The sequence below is a fragment of the Camarhynchus parvulus genome, chromosome 2 (assembly GCF_901933205.1).
Source record: "Camarhynchus parvulus chromosome 2, STF_HiC, whole genome shotgun sequence".
In the NCBI taxonomy this organism is placed as follows: Eukaryota; Metazoa; Chordata; class Aves; order Passeriformes; family Thraupidae; genus Camarhynchus; species Camarhynchus parvulus.
The window spans coordinates 87,662,817-87,678,503 of NC_044572.1; the positions used below are offsets into that span (position 1 = coordinate 87,662,817).

General features: G+C 42.4%; 1 protein-coding gene across 1 annotated transcript in view; it reads left to right on the forward strand.

Moving 5' to 3' along the window:
• LOC115912108 (poly(rC)-binding protein 3-like) overlaps positions 1-15,687 on the forward strand; it is a 484,737-nt gene that overhangs the window by 456,106 nt on the left and 12,944 nt on the right. The window contains 6 exon segments of the mRNA XM_030963495.1: positions 1,309-1,440; positions 4,121-4,249; positions 5,076-5,219; positions 10,023-10,064; positions 10,564-10,639; positions 12,432-12,484. Of these exon segments, the coding sequence (XP_030819355.1) occupies positions 1,309-1,440; positions 4,121-4,249; positions 5,076-5,219; positions 10,023-10,064; positions 10,564-10,639; positions 12,432-12,484 (576 nt within the window).

Consider the following 15,687-nt stretch of genomic DNA (forward strand, 5'->3'; position numbering starts at 1 on the left):
TCAGTGAGATGTGCAGAGTTTCTTGAAGTGCTGAGTAGTTTTGTTGTTGATTTTTTTTTAATAATTTGGAGTCCTGATTGCGCAATATAGGCACTTTTTGTTGGTTGTTTGGTTAGTTGGTTGGTTGGGTTTTTTGTGGTTTTGTTTTTTTGATTTTTATTAAAGTGATAGTCTTTATAAGCGTTGGAAATCACATCAGTTCTGTCTGACAGAGCTCTTGTTGCATCATAAGTGACTTAATAGGAAATGCATGTTTTCTCATATCTGTCCTAATCTTTGGTAACTCTCTTGTGGAGAGTGCAATAGATGTGTCATGCCACGTCATGGATGAGTCTTCTCAGCTCATAGTGTTACCAAAACTCTCTGAGATTCTTGTGAGTTGTTGAGCAGCTGCAGTGCAGCTCATGGTTTTTTATTTTTTCATCCTAAGTTCCCTCAAAGCATCCTACTGATCAGTGGAAAGATAAAATTTATCTTTTTCTCTGTGACAAAGTCTTTAGAAGGATTGTTTTGTCTTGCCTACAAGATTTTGAACAAACAAAATATATTTAAAACAATTTAAACCTTGCAACAAGTCAAAGTGCTTATGGGAGTGTGTAATGTAGTCTCATTGGACATTGGGATACATGGATGTGTTTCATTACCTGGAAACAGGCAATTACTGTTCTGCTGAGCTTTTTGTACTTTGGTTACATCTTTGATGGAAAATATTTTAGAAATTCTGTAGTTCTATAAATATTTATGGACCTGCTACAAAAGAGAAATTAAATCTAGAGGGTGGCAGAAGAATTATCAAAATCATCTGATTTTCTCTGCTTCAGATTATTCACGTTCTTTGTCATTCCTTTTTTTAACCATTTTCCTTTGAATCCAATCTGGGAAGAGATGTGAAATGTAGAGATGTATTACACAGTATAAATTTTCCAACTGAGGTGCTGGAAGAGAGACCAAAACAGACCGAAACACATTTTGGAAGCCTGTGAATCCAAAAGCTGCTTTGCCTTTTCCACCTGTTTTGGCTGGTTTCATGGCAGACACCACCTCCTCTTCCTAGTCCTGCCCTCTGGTCCCCCAGCATGGATCTTGCAATGCCAGACATCCGAAGGGTTCCTCTGGCACAAGCGGCTTCGTGCTTACAGTGTATCACCAGCAGAGTTGTGGTGGGCTTTCCTTACCACAAAAACCACTCATGGCTGGTTGCACACTCCCCAGGTCTCCACAGACAGCCTGGGCATTTGCTGTGAGCCCTTCAGTGCTCACCAGGAGTGACAAATCCCCTGCTAATGCTCACTGGCACTGTGATTACAGGACATCAACGCTTCGATGACAAACAGCTCGGTGACAAGCAAACCGCCCGTAACACTGCGGCTCGTCGTCCCAGCAAGTCAGTGTGGATCCCTCATAGGAAAAGGAGGTTCCAAAATCAAAGAAATCAGGGAGGTAAGTCTTGGGATGTGTGCTGGGGACACTGGTTAGCTCAGCATCCTACTGCAGTGTGCCCTGCCAGCATTACCCGCTGCACTTTGCTGATCACACCAACATGAGCATGTGTCAACTGAAAAACCTGGAAAAGCCTTGGGCTGAGAGACCAAGCACAGCTGCACTTGGGGTCGAGCACAGCTGCACTTGGACTTTTCTTGGCATTAAAGACCACATGTGAAATAGAGAAACAGCTTTACAGGGTATAAAGTCTTTCATACACAATTAAGCAAAGCAACAGTGACAAATGGCTCTTCAAGTTTCTTTTCCAGCACAGATCCTGCCCAGCAATACTCAGGGGACCCCAAGTCAAAGAGCTGCAGCCATTTCCAAATTAGTTACCGCCCTTACAGTCAGAGAAAAGCCCAAGCAGCACTGGGGATTCCAAGGTAGTAGATCTACTTTATAGAAAAGTGTCATTTTCATGCTCCTTCCCTGTTTCTCCTTAATGTCATTGAGCCATAGGTGACCTGATTTGATGCATTCCAAACACATGCAGAATTTTTTTAGTCCAGACTTTATCTAGAGGTATTCATTCAGTGTGCTAGGAGCCACTTTTTTGTCTAAGCAAAAAATGCAAAAAATACCATAGAGTGCCTGTTTTAGCTCTTCCATGCATGACTGTTAACAATATAGCCCATGCCAAGCCAAGGATCTGGTGTTTGTAACCACTCATACAAGAAAATCAGGTACACGCTCAGTTATATAGAGAAAATCTGAATAGGACATTTCAGAAAGATGGATTGTTATTCTGAAGGAAGTGAAAATATTCCTCCTAAATTTGAATTCATCCCAAAATGGGGTGAAGTGTTGAATACTAAGATAACATATTGATCAATTTTTTATTCGCCTGTGTCAAAATAAAAGGCTTTTGACAGGCTCTACAAAGTTGAAACTCTGTTTTTTAAAATCTAAAATGTGGATCCAAGACAGTAGATTTTAAGGAGCTTTTAAGTTGATTTCTTAGTTGTGTTAAAATAGAAGCAGGCATGAGTGTGAACTATGTGCTAGTGATTGCTTAGCTCTAGGTTTTACAGCTGCCCATACTTTGGATTTTATATTAAAAATATTGGTAACTTCACTCAGGGCACTGTGGGAATGTGCCCAAGACATAGGTTTTTAAAGGAGATTTGTCTGTTGGCTAAATTAAGTGACTGAAGTGATTATCCTGCTGAGCACAGTTTCAGAAGCAATTGCCTGTAGTCTGGTACAAGGAAGTAAAAGGATAGTTTTTGGCCAAATAGGTGTTTTGATAAGGTTAACATAGCAAGAAGTCACACTGCACATCTTCCTAAGCATAAGGATAATGGACAAAATATTACTTGTTTTTTGCTACTGATAAATGACCAGAGAATAAACAGGAGTAGCATTGGGAGTAAATGCATAAATGACTCTAGTACTTGGCAGTCTTTTGTTCTGCATGTACAGATACCAAGGAATGTACATTAAACAGCAAATACCAGGAAAGAGGGGGAGATCAAGGAGCTTCCAGCCCAAGATGTGGTCTAATTTCATCATCATATAACACACTTAACAGTTGCAAAAGGAGGGGGTCTTTTGTGTTCAGTCATGCAGTCAACAACATGTAGGGTTGCAGTACTATTTTTGAGATAAGATTATGAAAAAAAAGAAAGTAAAAACATGAGGCATTGATCAAATTATGGTGAAATTCCAAAGTCTGCTATGGGGCATGGAATTGATACTTTGGCCTTAAACAGCACTAGTGAACAGAAGATGAAATCAGTACATTAATCAGTCTTTGGAAAGAAGGATAACACATGTTGTGTTTAACTAGCAGGAAAACAAAGTAACTCCTTGCTGACTGATGCAGAGTCAATGGTTACTGCAAATACTTGTGTTTTAAAGCCCAAATGCTGCATTGCAATAACACTCAGGAATAGATCTTTTGGCAATATGTTAAAGAGCTTAGTCAACATCAAATGCCTGTGTTTTTCTCTGTTGGCTGAAAAGGTCTTCTGTGTTTGCATAATAATGTCAAGGGTTGTTTGGGCCTCCTTTTTTTTTTTTTTGTAAACTAAAACACACTAGTGCCAAGATGAAATTTAAAAAACAGTGAAAAAAAAAACCAAAAGTGCTCATTACTTTCTTGGTTTTATTAATGAGCTAAAACTTAATTTAATCAACACTAATTATGGTTTAGAAGTGCTTCTGTACCATATAGCATAAGGAAGCCTGAATTTCAACAAGAGACACAAGTCAGCCATCAGTAGATTAAAGAGGCATTTATCAGTAGAATAAAGAGTGACTCGTTTGATTAGCTGAGCTTCTTCAATTATTGGGGTTTTTTCTTATTATTTTTTTATTATTGAAGAGCACTTCATTTCACCCTTTTCACTTTTTAGTCAGCATTGCAACCATCAGTCTTTGAGAGGGTTAAAATGCTTCTCCTGAAGTTCAGCTCTCAGCTACTGAGGAGTAACCTCCCTGGAGCGGTAGTGTTGGCAAGCTGGCTTGAGCAGCCAAATCCACGTCCAGGAGTTTCCAAACATGCTCCAGCACATCCAGCAAAGAAAGGACAAAGAGTTTAGGGGTGCATCCACTCTGTTGTCTTAGTGAATGACTGGAGAGGTGCCATTGCCTGCATGGCAGTGACAGTGTCTTTGCTCTGTCTCTTCTCAAGTCCACAGGAGCCCAGGTGCAGGTGGCAGGGGACATGCTGCCCAACTCGACGGAGCGCGCGGTGACCATATCCGGCACTCCCGACGCCATCATCCAGTGTGTGAAACAGATCTGCGTGGTGATGCTGGAGGTAAGCGAGCACCCTGCGTGTCCCTTCTCACTCAGGACATGCTCAAACACATTATTAATAATTGTCAATTGCCATGGGTTCCCCTGGGGTGCTGCCTGCCCTTCCTGTGCCAGGGATTTCCAGAGGCCCTGTTAAACTCAGCTTTTCCTGGTGTTTGAGAGCCTCTTGCAGCAAAGTTTATCAGTCAAAGGCTGTCATGACGTTGTTGAACAATAACCAGGTCCAGAACAGAGCTGCAGTCATTCTGAAAGAAACACATTTTATTCTGATGTAGAATAGGGCAGAAAACATCCAGATCTTGTTTAAAATAGAAGTAATTCTGACCAGCTGGGACTTTTTGTTTCCTTAGGGTCAGGTCATTGCCATAAGACCAGTAAGTTTCATTTTGATGGCAGTTTTTTAGCCCTTAGATTAAATGATACACAAAATAAATTTATATAAAAATCTGGCCATTTTAATCCTTGATGAAAATGCCTATAATTTTCAAATTATTGACAATTTTCAAAATTGTGCCCATGTTTCCTGAAATGCCTTAATATACTTAATGAAGCTTCATAGCTTCATCTGACAGTGGCAGTAATGTAACCACAGGTGTCACCATTGCCTGTTTTGGCCATGCACTCAGGTCCTCAGCTCCTCCCTTGAAGCCCAGACGGGAGGCCTCTGGAGTGCTTTTGGTCCGATGGGGTGGAGGGCAGGGTGGGCTGGGCTGGGTTACCTGCATGCCTTGTTGTCTGAGGTGACCAATATTTATAAAAAGAGATATCTTTTTAATACAAGCTCTGCTTTGTTTTACATTTTGACCGCTTTGTGTTTTTGTCTGCAGTCCCCACCCAAAGGTGCCACCATCCCCTACCGTCCCAAACCTGCCTCTGCACCTATCATTTTTGCAGGTGGCCAGGTAAGAGCAGACACCATTTTGGCTTCAGCTGGAAACCACACCGTCCTGGCCCAGCCTCAGCCAGCGCCTGTTAGTTTTCAACTTTTACTCTTTCTTGCCTGGTATAGTATTGATGTGCTTTGTCTACTGTGTGTGCTTACCGTTTGCAGGACAGGAGAACACTGCATTGCAAACTTTACACAAAATTGTGATGACCTGGTGTTTTACCAAGATTTAACATTGACTTCTGTAATTAAGAAAGGTTTGCCCTTCTGCAGGTTGAGAGGTGTCCAAATCGGGAGCTCATTGAGTGGGGTAGCCCTGCTTATTGTAGTGGTTGGGGTTTTTTTCCTTAACTTGCAGCTTCACTAGCAGTATTAGCAGTTTCGTCAATTTTCAGAGATGATGAAACAGCAGGACATTTCTGCTAATGAAAAGTGTAATTTTCCTCTCATAGTTTTCATACTTTTTGGGACCAAATAGTGCTTTTTGCAGTAAGGATTTACACACATAATTTCCACTGCTTGTAGTCCCCTCAGGACCAAGTAGCAATGGAATTCTGAGATGGCTGCAACTACTTACATGGAAGTGTAGACCTTCCCAGCCAGATACAGCCTGATTGATAACACAAGAGCAGCATTCCTGTTTCCTTTTTATGTAAAGAAGTTGATGATTCCTCCTTCACCTTAAGCTGTATCAATCAGGCTGTATCTCATCTGCCTGATTTAAAAACCCACATGCAATTGGTTCTTCTGTGTCTTTTAGTAAAGTCTGAAATGGGTCTGCAGTGTGTGACAGAGGCATAGCAGGAATGCTCTGCCATCACCCATTGCAGGGGGAATGAAGCTTTCACTGAAGAGCCAATGATGAACAGAGCTGATAAATCCCTTGAAAACACCATGGGAGGGTCACAAGGGGACCTGTGTAGCCACCAAGCTTGGAGCAGTGGTGAAGGAGGGAGATGCTGCAAGCCCTGCCTAACTCAAGGAGAAATCGACCCCATAAACCCAGCCTAGAGGAAGGCAGAGATCTCTCTACTCAGGATTAACATATGTAAAGCCCCTCTGGCAGCAAGGCACCCCCACCCAACCAGATCTTTTCCCCAAGGTGATGCCAAGGTCTCTTTTTAAGCAATTACCCAATTACCTGCGGAGTAGAACATCTGCAGGCAGGGCCCCCCTCCCACCCCATCAGCCCATCCGAGGTCATCAGGTCATCGCCCTGTCGCAGGGTGTGGGCTGATGACAGAGACCATGTCCCACCTTGGGCAATTTGGAGATCATATGAGAAGCTGGACATGGAGTTCCTGGTGGGGCTGAGTGCTCAAGGTGCTGCTGGCATTGTTGGTGTGACAACCTGTGCCACCACAATCTGCTGGTGTGTAAGGAAGCTCCTGCACAGGACCATACACATCCCAAGCACGTGCCAAAATGCTTCTGACAGCCTTTGTCATGAACTGTCTCTGATTTGTTTTTGTCTCAGAGTTTTACTTTCTATTGTCTAATGATTTGTTCTGATGTATGTCCAGATTTTTATAATCTAGATGTAGTAGCTTTCATTATGTTCGAGCCTACTTCTGTTACTTGTTGTCATCAAAATAAGAAATCTGCTTCCTTAGTGACCAAAGCTGAATTGAAATGTAAAACAATGTGCCAGAAACTGGTCTCTGACTGAAAGTTCAGAATAATTTCCTGCATGTATGTAAGTTTACACTGCAGTGCTTTCCTTTAAGAAATGTGTGTGTGTGTGTGTATATATATGCAGCAGCTCATTCTATCAGCGTTGTAATTGCCACCGCCTTCAAAGGCTGTATATGATTACTCAAAAGCATTGAAACTGTTTGCTAGAGGGTGCTGAGCATTTCGTATAAATAATTGAAAGGATCCTATTTTCAGGTCTACTAGCTCTTCAGTTTTATCAGTTAAAAAAGTGTTTTCACTTTTCTAATGCAACTTTGTTGATGTAAGAATGTAAGAGGCAGACACTTTCTGTGTGCTTTGAATTTCTGTGTGCTCTGACTAAGCAAAATTTTTAAGAAAATGCTTAAGGTGTGTTTGGACACCAGTATGGAAAGCCACTTTAACCAGGTTTGATAAGTGGAAATTAATACCAAAAAAAAATTTTATTAGCACTGTTAGTTCCATTCAACATTTCAGCTAAGCTATCAGAAGTTATTTTTCTGTTCTAAGTTACATCATGGCTATCTTGAAAGGATTTTGTTTGTTTAACACTTAGTAAAATAAGTAACATTAGCAAAATATAATCTCTAGTTTTCCTTAAGAGGTTGGGGTTCTTCCACTCTAAAGTATTGTTTTTAATTCTCTTGTGCTTCTTTGATACTGCATTGAGTAACAAAACTAAAAGGAAACTGAGCACTGCCCTGCTCTTCCCCTATTGTTATTTAGCAATGGTTAAATTGGACATTTCTACCCTGTGTGCTACATTGGTGGTACTCAGAGGGTGCAGCTTTGCTTTATGTCTCTCAGCAGTATGGTGGTCTAAATTGAGGGAGATGTGCAGACCAGCTTGTCCCTGCTGTTACTTACATCAGTAGAGAAGTTGCCCTTGACTGTGATGGAAGCAGATCCAAAGCACATGTGCTCAGTGGAACATTCCAGGACAGATGTCTCAGTAGCCTCTAATCAGGCTTGAGCTCAGCAAGCCCTAGCCCTCAGCCCCAAAAACACATGGTTCCCCTGACAAGGGCTAAAGCAGAAACTGTTTCCTCAAGCTAAATCAATCAAATGACCTTTTGGCAGCCTAAGAAATTAAAACTTTTCTTTCTCAGTTTTTTTTTGGGGGGCAGGTTTTTCTTTTTGGTGGCTTTTTTTGTTTGTTTGTTTGTTTTGGGGGGGTTTGATTGTTTGTTTTTGGGTTTTTGGTTTTTTTTGGTTTTTTGGGTTTTTTTTTCCTGGGGAAGAAAGTTCAAGGCCCATCATGTCCATTCTGGTTTGATGGTTTTCATGGACTACTAAGCAGCCAAGTAATCCTGGTCTGAGCGCTGAATGTTCACTGGTTTTGTTACTTCTCCAGTTTTTTTGCTTCCTCCTATGTACACATGGAAGTATGAGGGAGCAGAATGATGAGGGAAGGGGTGGCTTCTATTAGGTTTGCTGGTGACTTTTTGTGATGGATTCTTCCTGGTTTGCAGACCACTGCTTGGAAAACAGCCATGTAAAAGATGTTCTCTCAGCTGGGTTTGAAGTACAGCTGAGACCAGAAAAGACAGTTGTGACTCAGCACAGAGGCTCAGACACCAAAGCATGGTTTCCAAATCCACTGTTTGCCCACAGACCCAGCTATAACCCCACTGAAGCTACTGCTGGGCTTGGCTGAGCACAGAGCGCCCCGCCCCACACCCCTTCCCACTGAGATTGTCCTCATTTAGTAAAACAGTTAAACAAGTTTCACTTGCTTGAATACATGTTTCCTTTAGACCCACTGATGACAGTGATCACTTGTTTTTTGTGGAATGGAACCTTTTCTTGTGATACATAACTCATCAGCCATGCCCATCCCCCAGAGATGCACATGCATGTTTGCCCATGAGCCTCCCACTGAGCCTGGTACACACAGTTTTCTCCCTGAAAACTGCTCATGTGCATAATGTTTTCCAGACTATGGCTTGGCTTTATAACTAATTTAAAAACGAAATTAAATGTTTCTTCTCCAGAAGGGAAATTCTGCTACAGAAATGTGCATCATGCAGTTGAGGCATTAAAGGTTTTAATATCCGAACTCCATTAAATGAATTGTTTTATCATTTGCAGAGGATTCATTACTTTCTAAGAGGCCTTTTGTCAAATAAGCATTTTGCAAACTAAGCTAATCAGCTCTGTTCCTGTTTATAATTCTCCCACTACAAATATTTATGTTATAATTTGTCCTTCTGCTTTCCTGCCTGTCTAAGCACAAGCACATTAATTTTTTTCTGACATGCCATTTCTTTCATACATAATAGAAAATCATAAACTCTCTGTAGTTTTTTTCTGTAGGCCACTGCAGAGAGTTGAATAGGACCAGCAGGAGAGACAAAGGGCTGTGCCAGGCATGCCACCATATCCCTCCTCACTCATGTGCTTTTTTACTCCCACACCTCACCCCAATGCTGCCAGAAATGATGCCAGAAACTACATCCCTTGCACTGTTCTTGTGGTGCAGAGTGGCTGGATTTGGAGAGAGGATATCTGGCTTGTTGTGGAAGACCACCTACCATGCTGGAGGTCTCCATGATGCTCCTGTCTCCAAAGTGGCCTAAGTGGCCTGCTGGCCCTGTGCCCAGGCACTGCAGGACAGGCTGCCATCAGCACACAGGCTCAACTACCCGCTGGCATGGCAGCCTGGGCATGAACTCCATGAGATGCCCCACCCCATGAGGTATCTGTGGCTGTCAGATGAGGTGTCTCAGAGCTGGCTGGCACACGGCCCTGCACACACGTGGCAGTCAGGAGCTGTGGGACAGGGCAGGGCATCCCCTGAGCAGGCCTGTCCCCTCCTCTCTGTGCCTCTTGCTGCTCTGGCATCAGCATCTCCCCAGGTGCCTTGGTGTCACTGGGTACCCCCTGTGCTCCCTAACCCCCTCAGTGTTCTCAGCTCTGCTCCCAGCAGACAGCTGGACTAAAGAGAGCTCCTGAGGGCCAAGAGCCCCAGAGCTTGGGCAGTGGCACTTGGGGTTCTCTGCTTGCAGGGGTACATGGGCAGCCTGACAGAGACCTTTCTGTACTGTGCAAGGGTTATCAAGCAGCACAAGACAATTAAACCTCACTCAGTGTGGAAAGCAATGCTGATGGCATTTGCTGGGGGGGCAGGCATGAGAAGCTTTTGTGATGAGAACAGGAATGCTGCTTGTCCCACCTGACTAACCCGTGTCTTAACTGTGCTTGTTGTTCCCAGGCGTTCACAATTCAGGGGCAGTATGCCATCCCTCATCCAGACGTGAGTCCAGCACATGTAAATTATTCCCTTTTTGTTTCTCTCCCTCTTATTTGTTCTGGGCAGCATTTGCTTTCTACAGTTAGCAATAAAGACACGGCCTAAGGACACCTTTCCTGACCAACATGGTCTCTAGCCAAGTGTTAGCCCAGCTACATCTCTTACCTTGTGTAATAATTGCTAGAAAGTACAATGGCCCAGGAACAAATGACAGTTATCTTGGTCTTTTTGCATGTGATATATTTGAGTTCTTTTAATATGTAATTCTACAGTAATTAGTTAATATTAACAATAGCCATTACATGTAATAACAGTAGAGATGTCATTTATAACCAGTTTGTTTTGGTTTTTTTTCTCTATGGTAGATTAGAATGAATGATTAAACCTTTTATTTTTCAATATAATTTTAATTAATCCAGTTTTAGAACACGTAAGATGGTTTCTCTGCTCTGAAATAATTCCATTTGATTGGTTAGTTCTAATTTCCCATCCTGCCCTGCAGTTGACCAAGCTTCACCAGTTGGCTATGCAGCATCCCCCCTTTACTCCCCTTGGGCAGACCACCCCTGGTTTCCCTGGTACGTACCCATGACCCCCTGGGGATGTCCTTCTTCTTAACAGCTTTGTTTCCCGTGGTCATTACATCATTTTAATAATAAATGTGGTCAATGACCAGCAATCCTTCTGTTTTTACACATTAATCTCTCTTCTTCCCTCCTGTACCTCTGTTACTGTTCCTTTCATCATTACTAAAACGTGCTTTGTTTGTTACTTTTATTAATCACAACTGCTTCATTTTTGCCCTTGGCTAAAAGCCCTGAGTTTCTTCTGTTCAGTCCTTGCAAAGTTATTGTGGACCATACAGTATGTACCAGTTGGTTCTGGGGGAAGTGCTTGGGCATGCTTCTTGTCCATGCTTTGGTGACATGGATCAGAGAGAAGCAAACATGGGAAAACAGTTTGTGCTCATGGCACAGAAACACCAATTAAAGAAACTATGGCATGCTGAAAGTTGAATTCTTGTAGAGCCAAATGCCTTGAGAGCATCTGTAATCATCACTGCTGGGACAAGTGCCTCATTTCCTACTAGATAACGCAGATATAGCTACAAAATGCAATGGAAATGTAGTTAAGGACTTAAAATTTGCTCCCTGCTTAATAAAGCTGAGGCTGAATTTTTGATTGAAGAATGAGAAGTCACTTAAGCCTGCAAATGAACATTTATACTGTGCTTCACAATATACATGCTTGGCATCTAAAAACTTCACAGAAGTGCATCTGTACTGGTACATGCTTTGTATGGCAAATAACATTTTATCACATACATCACAAATTCTATTAGCAACTTGTCTACTTGATACTCAGTGTGAAACAAGCTTGTGCAATTCATAATTGAATATAAACAAACAAAATTAGTCACTTTTTTATAGAATATTTACTTTTTGTATATTCTAGTTAGAAATTACTATTTTTGGCATATCTTCACAGATAATAAACACCAAAAAAAAACGAAAATAAGAGAAAGGTTCATGACATCAAAACATACTTTTGTTTCTTTGTGATGTATCTGATAAAATACCTACAAGTAATACTAAATGGCCTTTCCTAGCTTTGTGTTTTCCTTATTCTTGTCATTAACATCCTGCTCCTTAATCTTTTCCTGGTTATATTTGTGAGATGAACATTTCTGTAATGTTACTATGTGTTAGAACAGTAATTCCATTTTTTCTGAGCATTTTCCTTTTGTCCACCCAATTTACAAAGAAATGTATGTAGCTTAGAGTACTTTGTCCATTGCCCTTCCAAAATTACCCTTCCCAACATTTCTTTAGCAACTAATCCCACATATAATTTCCAGATTTTCTTAGGTTAATTTCTTTGTCCTTATTTTATTTTTTTTTTTTATTTTTCATAAACATGTACTTTGTTCAGCTAATTGTTCATTTGACATCCACTTTAATTTTCCATATTCTAGAATTCCTAGTAGACAGGTCCAATTTCAGCCATACATTAATTTTTCAATTGATGTGTTTAGAGCAATCTTTGGAGACTTGTTTTTAGAGGATACCCTTCATTTTCTAGAGGCTTTTTGTGATGACTCTCTGGAATCTCATGTGACATCTGTTGCTTTGATGGGTTAAAGGTTAATTAAAATAAGACTCATTTAAAATTAGCCCAGCCCTCTGAGTTTTGCATCCTTTGCTTTCTTTTCTGTTTCACTATCAGTTCTCTATTTTTCTTTGCTCCTTTCTTTTCTCGTTTTTTTTTCCCTCTCCTTTCTGTATGTGTCCTTCTTTAAAATTTCATTTGTTGTGTCTTGCCCTTCTTGCAAACAGCTGGCGTAACATTTTCCCTCTGTCCCCTGAATAGGACTGGATGCCACTACTCCAACCAGTTCCCATGAACTTACAATTCCCAATGATGTAAGTGGACCAATAGTCCGTATCTCTTTCTCTTCTCTTGCTCCTCTGCCGCCAGAGGGGACACCTCTGACCTTTGGCTGATCTGCAAACACCTGGCCCAGGATAAACTGTGCAGCACTCAGTCTGTGGGGAGGGGCCTGAGGGGTTGGTGAAATGCTGGATGGCAGGGCAGGAGTGACTGTCCCCTCTCGTGCCCCTTGGTGACAGTGCCACGGGGCTGCACTGGCCTCAGGAAGGCCTGGGCTTCCAAAATTCATCTCTCAGGTGGCACTGGCACGGGTGGTCTCAGCAGAGGGGCCAAAGGGGGTGGAACAATGTGCAGCCCCGTGTGCTGTATGTTGGGCTGGAGTCTTCGATGGCCATCTCTACTGAACCGCACATTTACCCAAGATGGCATTTTTCCTGAGCCAAAAAGCTACTTTGGAAATGTCAAGGTGCAGTATAAGGGTTTATTTAAAAAACAAGGGCTAGGAACATTCCTGCTCCAGCAGCTCTGGCTTGGTTGTGATCAACAGGCCCAGTGTCCATGAGCAACATAGTGCTGAATCTTAAAACAGTTCAAAATTCCCAACTGATATGCTGGGCATCACATAAAAATGCCTTCCCTTTAATTCTATTTCATTGCAGACAGGGTTGGGGTCTTTTTTCCATTTTCTTTAGAAATGAGTCCCTTGGAAAATGGAAGTATTTCCCTCCAGTAGAAAAAGCTTTGAAGCATGGGTGGGATCACACATAGCAATTATATTACTTAAGAGATACTTACAATATTGTGCAAGCCTTATTAAACTCAGTGGCAATGATTTACAGTAAGAAAAAGATACAGAACCACAAAGTGGAGGTGTGAGTGCTGTGATTCATTAAGCTTTCTGTTAGGTAAAAAATTCCCTGCTGATTTATCAGTTCCTGCTTTGCAACCAAATTCATATTAAGTTGAGAATTTTTTAGGAGCACCTTCTTTATCCTAAGCACAAGTTTCCTAATTTCACTTTCAGACAAATGTTGTTCTTGCCATCAGAGTTGTAAATCCAAGGTCACTCTTCTGACTTACTGTCTTTTGAGGTTCATGGCAGAGAAAGGGAGGGAGAGAGTTGGCCCTGGGTCCTGTAGTGCCGTACAAAATTTTTAAAAACCATCAGTTTCTCATCCCTGAGGTGTGAAATGCCCCAGGCTCAACACTGTCCATGATCAGTAAACACAAATCTGCCCAATGATTCTCATAGAAGGTTTTTATGGCTGCACAGTGTGCAAATTGCTGTTGCTGCTAAAGGAGCAAAGCCAAGGCTAAAATGGAGTGAGGCTTAGGAAGAGCCTGCAGGAGCTCTCCAGGTGGTGAGAGGAGTTCTGATGTTTGTACGGTGTCAAGGTGTATGTTAGAGGACCAGAAGGTCGGTGCTGCCCACCTGAGCCCTGTGTGCTCCTGTCTGTGTGTGCATACCCAGGGCTGCAGAGCAGAGGGAAGAACTGGCTCTTGTCCTGCCAGGAGCTGCTTGGGAATTTCACAGGTGCCTTCCCTGGGGTCTCCCAGCGTGACCATGCATACTGGTGTCCCACGTCCCCATCATAGCTGCGCTAGGGCTGCTGTCCAGGCAGCCCAGTGCCAAAAATGTATTTGTTTTTGTCAGCAGTGGTGTGACCAGCAGGACCAGGGCAGTGAATGTCCTCTTGTGCTTGGCTCTGGTGAAGCCACACCTCAAATGCTGTGTTCAGTTTTGGGCCCCAGAGTTCGGGAAAGACACAGTTCAGAAATTGAGGTGCTGGAGCAAGTCCAGAGAAGGGCAGTGAAGCTGGTAAAGGGTCTGAGCACAAGTCCCATGAGGAGCTGCTGATGGAGCTGGGGGTGTTTAGCCTGAAGAGAGGAGGCTCAGAAGGGATCTTATTGTTCTCTGTAACTACTTGAAAGGAGACTGTAGATGGGTGGAGGTTCTTCTCCCAAGTGAATGATAGGAAAAGAGGAAGTGGTCTAAGGATGTTGCACCAGAGGAAGTTTAGACTGGATATTAGGAAAAATGTCTTCGCTGGAGGTGTGGTCATACATTGGAACAGGCTGCCCAGGGAAGTGGTGGAATCACTATCCCTGGAAGTGTTCAAAAGGGCATCTGGAAGTGTTCAAATGGACATTGTGGATGTGGCGCTTGAGGACTTGGTGTAGGGGTGAAATGATGGTGCTGGGTTAATGGTTGGGCTCCATGATCTTAGAGGTCTTTCACAACCTTAATGATTCAAAGAGAAATGAGGATATGAGGGAGACAGAGAGAAATGAGGCAGTGAGGGAGCAGGGTGGGAAGGCACAGGCATCACCAATCAGATGCTGTGTGTGGAGGGAGGTCAGGGTGGGAGAGGCAGTAGCAGCTGTGCACAAAGCCTGCGTGGGCAATTTGACTTTGCTTTCCCAATAAGCATCTCCCCGTCCCAATTTTGATGGGCAGGCCGTCAGCATGGCACAGGGATTGTTTATCTGGCTGAAGGTGAAGGAAGCTGCAGGCCCTGGCACGGAGCTGCGGTGCAGCCCTGAAGCTGCCCATGGTTTGTCCCCTTCCTGCTCCAGCTAAGGGATCCCCTGCTCTGCACGAGTTCCACAGCTTTCTTATCATTGTGCTTAACTGTGTAAAAGTCCAGCACACATGAGAACACCATGAGACCTGCAAATACCCACATGCTTTGCAGCTACCAGAGAAATCAGTGTATGTGCTACGTACTTTTTACATACTTTTAAAGACCAAGATAATGATAAGCATATCTCAGTAAGAACATGATAGAGCAAAATCAGATATAAAGACAATGAAGATATGAGAGTTTAGCCTAGTCTACAGCAAATAGATATTAATAGCCTTTTACAAATTGCATAGCTTCATATTAAAATAAATTTTCCTCACTCCTTCTGGCATTTAGGCAGTGTCAGAAATTTATTTTTCTGTTATTAATAATTTCTGTAACAACATCATGCTGCTTTCTTCATACAATATGCTGACAATTGCAGGTTAATATGTGTTGCTCAATAACAAAGAGATACTGGAGAATAAAAAATATATATGTTTTACAGAAAGTTATTTTCCACATGCTAAAAGCTGAGGCTTCCCCTCCAAATAATGAATTCAGAAGATCTGCCTGTCTAGGTTTTTTCATAACTTCTGTGTAACTCCAAAAAGAGAACAAAGAGGACACTTCTCCCAGTCCATCTCAGAAGTCACCTTGGTCTTCATAGT